Genomic DNA, 7,776 nt, shown 5'->3' on the forward strand with positions numbered 1-7,776 from the left:
GGGGGTGTTAACCCTTTTGCGCTTGGTAGTTTCGGGCTAGGGGAGGAAGGGCTCGTGGGCGTGAGCTACTGACAGGCGCTGTCTCCCTTCCGCCAGAGACCAAAGTGTACGTGGGCAACCTGGGTACAGGTGCTGGGAAGGGTGAGCTGGAGAGAGCCTTCAGCTACTATGGGCCCTTGCGCACTGTGTGGATTGCCCGAAACCCACCTGGCTTCGCCTTTGTGGAGTTCGAAGACCCCCGAGATGCTGAGGATGCTGTTCTTGGATTAGATGGGAAGTATGTAGGTATTTTAAACATTTAAAGTAGGTGGGGTGCTGAGGAAACATCACAGTACTTGCGCGATTCTCTATCTTCTGTGAGTCGTTAGAGTTAGTCTTTGGTTTTCTACAGCAAAAGTGCAATAAGAAAGAAGCGTGAAGTTTTGTAAACTGGTATGTGGTCTGGATTTCTCCATTGCAGGATAATTTGCGGCTCCAGAGTTCGCGTAGAGCTGTCGACCGGCATGCCTCGTCGCTCCCGCTATGACAGACCTCCAGCCCGACGGCCGTTTGATCCTAACGACAGGTGTTACGAATGTGGGGAGAAGGGTCATTATGCGTATGACTGTCATCGTTACAGTCGTCGGAGGAGGAGCCGGTACGTACGTGACCGGAGTGGTTGGTTGGTTGGTTGGCTAGGCCTGTTACTCTGGTAGTTTTTGTTAGCACAGAAGAGATTGTTACACCGGTTTTGGTTATGGTTAACGTTAATGTTATAACTAACTGTGCAGGCATATGTTGCGATTTGTTGCTATTTCGTATGGACTGTCACTATCTTAATAATCAACCTGGTCAAAACCTTTCAGGTTTCTTCGTTTGAGTCAGTCGCCTTGATTCAGAATGTCACGAGCCTTAAGATTTCATGCTGAGGCGCCTTGCAAATCCGACACTTAAGATCCTCCTAGACCTTGAGGTGATCAGCATAAGAGGCCAGATCCCCTCGAGCCATCTACACCTAGCTTCACCATATTCTTTAAGGGCAGAAAATTTGAGACGGTGACCGCCGTAACAGTAAATTTGGCTTTCAATTGGGGCCCCCCTCCGGTTTAGAAAGAGGAACACCAGATTGACCACATGCCCACCTAGAAAAATCTTCTTGCGTCAATCAAGCCTCACCCTGGCTCATTTGGCTGTCAGTTTGATCGTCGTTAGATTGAAGAGAACACCTAGATGCAGCGATCGGCTATAGATACTTCTAGATCGTCTAGATCTGCTAGACCTTGGGCCAAAGAGGGTCGACCTGCAAACTTGCAAGGTTTATTTTAAATACACATTACAGTGTTGTTTTTTTTTTTAATTCTAATGTAATTCTGAAATGTAATTCAGCTTTTTTAACATTTTTCTAGGTAGTAAAAATTGCTCAAGACAAATAGGCCCTGAGTTTTTTCCAACTGGCAGACACTAGTTTTTTAGTTGTCTGACTTTGACGTCAGCTGAGGCTCGCTTGCACTAATTGCTGGGATGTTGTTCTGAAAACTTTTGTCTCTAACCTAAAACTAGGTCACGGTCTAGATCTCGTTCAAGATCCAGAGGAAGAAGGTATTCTCGCTCACGCAGCCGAAGTCGTGGCAGGAGGTGAGCCTTACATTTTAAGCTGTATTTATTTTTAATTAAAAGTAGCATAGCAATGTGTAACTGCGTATGTTTTCCTAAATCTTTCTCTGCAGATCCAGGTCAGCTTCCTATCGCAGATCCCGGTCATTCTCTCCTCGTAGATATAGGTCAGTCTCAACCCGCATGTCCCAATCTGATTCTTTAAGAAGATCAAGGTAATTGTTAGGCCTTGTGATTACCAGATAGTATTTCCATTAAGGTAGTGGATTCCATGTATATTGGAGGACATGGGAGGAGGGTGCAAAGCCCATTCTCTAGTCCTTGATGGAGCAGGCTTTTTGAAAAATTGTATTCCTGAAGACCATCTTCCTTTTAAAAAGTTATATCAATCCTAGTGAGTGAACTGGTATTGAAGTAGAAATTATAAAAATTTATTTTTGGCCTTTGGGTCACGCCTGGTATACCTTTTAGTTTTATGTCTGGCCTTCACTTAAGTTTAGGTAGTACAGCTGTGTTGGTTGTAAGTTTGGGAAGGGTGGGGGGAATCGCACCTCTGGTGACCTCTGAACTACCAAATGTCCTAGGGTTTTTGTACATAAAAGTGAAGTTCTCTTGATGGGATTAGCTGTAGCAGCAAAGATATGTAATGTGTTTTCCATTCGGCTAGGTTTGCCAGTGTAGCTGTGTTAGCAAACTCTCCCATACTTAGCCTTACTTTATGGAATCTTGGTGTCTTATCCAGAATACCTTTGAAGACCTTGAGCACTTTTGGTTGATTTTAAACTAGTACCAATTAGCAGCTACCATGCTACTTCTAATAAGCTGGTAGTAGTTTTTGACAGTGAGTTGTCTGTCCTCCCTTTTTAGCTTGTGTCCCCATGGACAATCTAGTGAGAATTGAAGCAGGGCATTCAGCTTTCAAGTCTCTATACATTTGTATTCAACCATGTGCTGCTGCTGCTACAAGTTTTTTTTTATCTGTTTAGCTTCTAATTTTTTGCTTTTGTGTCCAGACCCTGATGGACAAGAATTGCTGCTGTGAAACTAGTAATTAGGCTTCCCTTCTTTGAATGCCTTTGCTTGAGGGACCAAAACGCTATGCATTCTTTCTATTCGTTAGACTAAGTTGCTATAATACTGCAGAAGACTTAATCCTCTTCTAAAATAATGTTTTGCGTTAGCTGAGGAGGAGGTGTGCATTCGTACATCCATTTATGTAATTATTTTTTCTGCCCTCCCCTACCCCGCACCCAAACTTTAGGTCTAGATCCAGGTCAAGATCAAGATCTAGGTCTGCTCTGTGGCCACGAAGCAGGTAAAATCATTATAATAAAAACTCTTAATAGAGTTAAGATTTCTCTTTTTGTTAAGTTTGAGGATTGAAGTGTTATAAACTTGTACATCCAGTTCTGTATTTATGCTAGATTTTCTTGGTATTGCCAGCATTTTGCGGGTCCCTTCAGAGTCTGACTGCATAATGGCAAACCATGGAAAAATCCTTGAAACAGTGAAGCAGGTCTGCCTGAGGGGTGTCTATCATATACCAGTTATTAGGAGCTGCTTTTTCATGTTAAGTCACTTGAAAAGTCTTGGTGGCATTTGTCCCTTGCACATTTGGGATAAGTCCCTGCTTGTAACCTAAAGGTGTTACTGTATTATTGTGTTGCTGCTTAAATCATTTCCTTCTCAAGTATCTGTTTTTTGGGGGGTTTTTTAAACTTCTTTATAGTCCATTGTGTGTACACATCCAGGCAAGGTACCTGAAAAGCATTCATAAGTATCTCATCTCATGGTTATTGCTGTCTTGGTTATACCAGCTCTGGTGAACTCCATGTGCTGGGGATATATAAGAAATGGTGGTGTTGTGGCCAGGATTGTCTTGTATTGGTTGGACCACAGGAATTAAATGTGTGGAAAGGAAATCCATTTTCTTAGGCCTACTTATTTCATAAAGAACAGCTTGCATTTAGGAGTCATTCCTGGTCCACAAAGGGAAGGAATCTCTTGCCACCTAAATGGTAAAGATTAGATTTATACTGGGGATTCTGGAGCAGATTAATATTTCTGAATCATTTTATCCTTTTGGTTAGATCTGCAAATATTGTTTCCTGTGCTTTAAAGCTACAGAACAAAAACAGAGTGCTCCATTTCCTGCCAGCTTTTAGTACAGGAATAGTTCTTAAAGGAAAATGGAAATTGCAGCTGAAGAGAAAGGAGCAGCAATTCTATCTAGAAGAGAAAAGGAGATAAAGTACTAGCAGGAGTCATTTCTGAAGGAGAGAGAAGAAATTGGAACAATGAAGAAATGCTGATATGAGTACAAGGATTCTGGGAAAAAGGGTGGTAGGGAGGAGGAAGAAACAGCCTACCATGTGTGTGGGGAGAGATGAGCCCTGTCTCACTATCAAGATGTATTTTCCCCCTTTCTGATGCTTGAACCATGCATTGAATGTTAACATTGGTTCCATTGCGTTCACTTAGCCATCCATGACTCATTGGTGAGTAAATGGCAGCGATAGGCCGAGTATGTTTAATTACACACACATTACATGTTCATATGCTCTCAACAAGCAAGACTTCTGAATAAACTTCTATATTATTGGTTACTCAGTTTTGCAGTTTTCAGATTCTGCTATTCTTTGTTCTTGCATGTACAGAGCATTCCTACTCACTAGCTTTGATTTTAAGTTTCTTTGGAAATTCCTGTTTTACTTCAAGCATTTGTGGTCCATTGTGCCAAATTTTGGGATTTGCATTAATATCAAAAACAGAAGAAAAGACAAAAATTTTGCCACTTTTGTTCATCACTTCCTAAACATTCAGTATTAATCTTTACTTTAGAGATTAAGTAACTGCAGCAGAAGGGTTAACTGGCATTGTATGAATGTTGAGCAGGTTTTACCTTATTTGAAATGTGTACTGCATTCATTGTAAATGAAAAAATTTTCCTTGTTACAGTAAAAGTGTGTTTTATGAGATGGTTACTTGGATCACTGGGAGTCTTCACTGGTGACATAAGAGAGTTCTTACCAAAGGGACAGCATGTGAAGCTCAGAATGTGGTTACAGGTTATTGCTCTTGCCAGCTAAGGCAAATTAGTATTGTATATTTCAAGAGGCTCTGTTATGAGGGGAACAATTGATCAAGCTAGTTGGGAAGGCAGTGAGTGTTTCAGTTCAGTGGCATTTGGTTACTTTGAGCTTATATATACAGAGTTAAATTTAAGGATTAGTAGTGTCAAATAACCAAGTCCAAGGTTATATCTGAGTTTTGAGAATCATTGTATGTTTTTCAAGAACTTCTGATTTGCCTTGCCTGAATTCAGCGAGTAAGTTTTATGTGAAAAAGAATAACGGCTGCCATTTTGGACAATTCAAAGTTTTTGGAAGGATGGAAGTTGAGGAAGGTCGAGCAACAGCTTGCCAAACTTGCTAGCTAAAAAGCCAGCAGCTTTCTTGGATGTGGTTGTGGTGTAGTTTTGAGTTAAACAGCCCTAGTGTAGCTTATAGCTCTGAAATCTTCTGAAGATTATTCATTTTAAAATACAAGAAAATAATCACAATCTTCAGTTGACATGCACACACAACTGGGATTGAAGATGTAAGCAGAAAGTTGTTAAAGCATTGAGATGAGGATGATAGTGTTCTGGAAAATCAGAGTTGGGATCAGATGGAAGATGGTCCAACTTCCAAATTTGGAATGCTGCTTTTGTGAAAATCCTAGCATTTTGAATAGAGGTCAATGTACTTGTATTAATTATTGCCACAAGTTTTTCTAGTAGCTTTTGAAATGATGACTTACCAAGATGAGTTTTCATGATAAATGAATTGGAAATAGAGTATTTACTTGAATGCCACACCCCCCACCCCTCTCTCCCCAAATACATGCACCTTGTTATGGAAAGGAATTTGGAAAAATAACTTTTTTCTTTTCCATTCTTAACTACCAGCATATGGGTTCAAGTGGCTGTCTGCTGGCCCTCGATAGGGAGTGAACCACACTTGGTTTACTCCTTAGCATTACTCTGTCTCTAAGCTGGTAGGTTCAGAACTATAGTTCTGATAACAGGGTTAAAATCAACTGGCCCTGAAAGGTGTGTTCTGGCTTTATGTTGGGTTGGAAGAGAAACGCAGCCCGTGGCAGCCACTACCTGCTTTAACTTGGGGCAGAAAATTGGCTTCCCACTTAAGACATGCACCAATTTTGGAGGGCTGACTTTTTTCAGGAAAGGTGTGTTACACAAGTAAATACAACATAAGCTTCAGTAGTATGTAGAACTAATAAAGATTAGCTTAAATCTACCCAAATGTTGCAAGCTTTTTGTTTTCAGTTGTAAATGACACGTAATCTTAAATGAGATTTAAGGCTGTGGAGATCTTTTAAAACTATTTTAAGTATGGATATAGTAAACAACATTTGAGATTTAAGTGGTATTTCTTGCTGTTTTCTCAGTAGATCAAAGTCCAGATCACCATCTCCAAAGAGAAGGTAAGCTGAATTTCTACTAAAGGAGTGTTGGGATCTGCAGTGGTCTTTCTTGGAAAATCGACTTTTATCAACGTGGAAATTGCTAGCGTCTTTCCCTGTACTTCTTGCTTGAAAATGCTAAAAAGTCTTGGTGGACTGATCACTTCAATGTGGTAACATTTTGATTACATTTCAGACCCTCTTCCTTGATAACAGCATTATTAAGTGAAGTGTGAATGATGGCTTTGATCATAATCAGGGCTTCTTGACATTTACTGTACTGTCTCTTCTACATTTCATGTCAGAAAAGGCTTCAAAATCTTGTTACAACACTTGTTCAGTATTACCTGTTTTTAAATTTAATGATTTTGTAGCGAACTTTTAAAATACAGCTATCCTTTGAAGATATTTAGTAATAGTCCATAAGAGATGCTTTTATAATCCATATATCTTTAGTTAGCCATGTTGAACCAGCATTAATAAGAGTGCTTGAGGAAGACGGGCTTAGCATAGTATGGTTTGTACATGTTTTGGTGGCCTTGCTATATGTGCAGTTTCAAACCAATGGAAATGCTCCTACTGATTTCTGTTTTCTTTCTATTTCAGCCGTTCACCATCAGGAAGTCCATAAAGGAATACAAGTCCTGAAAGAATGGATTAAGATGACAAAATTAACCCTTTAGGAAGAAAAATATTTTGTTTACATTATTGTAAGGGATTTTGTTATGTCTTTGATATAAATGTTAAGGGCTTAGTCCTAGGATATTTCTACGTACTAACAGTTGGCATGGATCCAGATCCCTTACATTTGCCAAAAGTCATATCAGTGAACAAATAAACAGATTTTTGTTTTAACATCTTGATTTACAAATGTGGGACTTTTTATTGGGACATTGAAATAATAAACATGTATTTCTAACTAAACATTATTTTGTGGAAACCCTACTGTTTGTTTAACTTTTCGGTAATTAAAGAAGATGTGTACTCTTTGGATGTTATGCAGGAAGCCACATTTAAATAACAGGTATGGAAAATATTAGCCTCCCCAAAGCAATCTGCACTCTTCCAGTTTTGTTCCACTCTCTCTTTCTAATGGCCTGGACCTTGTGTTTTGAGATGGGTGAAAAAATGGTGTATGAAGAAAAACTGCAGAGTGTTTATAGAAAGTGCTTGCTTTTTGCTGCTTCACCATCTTTAGAAGTGGGTTGAAATTTTTTGGTTTTTTGCTTTGTGTATTTATATTGCTGATAAAACCAGAGTTTACTTCAAATAACCTCATGCAGCCCTCTGACAAAGCCAAGACACTAAGAGTTTTCTTGTCAAAACATTGCCGTGAGAATCTCTTCAGAATAAGTCGGGCTTTTCTTAAAGGGAAAGAGTTGCAAACACAACTTTTTTTTTTTCACTAATGCAGGTGTTGGGAAGTATAAAATACAGCTTTTTTTTCTTTCCACAACCTGCTTTGTTTTTTCCTTCAGACAAACTGAGAAACTGCATTTGTGACCTGCTTTGCAGCAAGGATGTAATCATAGTTATTTAAGGTATTGGTAGGTAGGCAAGATTAATGTCTAGAATATAGCTAATCCTTGATTGAAGGGTTTAATGGAGTATGTCAAGCCCTGTTAGTAGCCATATAGGGAGGAGTTACAGGAGAGAGCACTTCATGTTTAACCTGATCATAGCTGTGAGTAGCAAGGGCAGCCTGGATTCCTTGTA

The 7,776-nt window shown here is 39.6% G+C and overlaps 1 protein-coding gene across 5 annotated transcripts in view; it reads left to right on the top strand.

Moving 5' to 3' along the window:
- Positions 1 to 6,931, top strand: part of LOC109296690 (serine/arginine-rich splicing factor 7-like) — a 12,479-nt gene extending 5,548 nt beyond the window's left edge. The window contains exons 2-8 of one of the 5 annotated variants that reach the window (XM_019516191.1): positions 97 to 277; positions 461 to 565; positions 1,540 to 1,614; positions 1,707 to 1,808; positions 2,855 to 2,908; positions 6,046 to 6,081; positions 6,667 to 6,931. In XM_019516191.1, the coding sequence (XP_019371736.1) occupies positions 97 to 277; positions 461 to 565; positions 1,540 to 1,614; positions 1,707 to 1,808; positions 2,855 to 2,908; positions 6,046 to 6,081; positions 6,667 to 6,691 (578 nt within the window). In that variant the 3' untranslated portion in view covers positions 6,692 to 6,931. Of the gene's footprint in view, positions 1 to 96; positions 278 to 460; positions 638 to 1,539; positions 1,615 to 1,706; positions 1,809 to 2,854; positions 2,909 to 6,045; positions 6,082 to 6,666 lie in introns of all 5 variants that reach the window. The other 4 variants (XM_019516187.1, XM_019516188.1, XM_019516189.1 and 1 more) reach the window with 4 other exon arrangements.
- Positions 6,932 to 7,776: the final 845 nt, after the last annotated feature.

Source organism: Gavialis gangeticus, unplaced genomic scaffold (genome assembly GCF_001723915.1).
Source record: "Gavialis gangeticus isolate Ggan-Ray unplaced genomic scaffold, GavGan_comp1, whole genome shotgun sequence".
NCBI classification, from domain to species: Eukaryota; Metazoa; Chordata; order Crocodylia; family Gavialidae; genus Gavialis; species Gavialis gangeticus.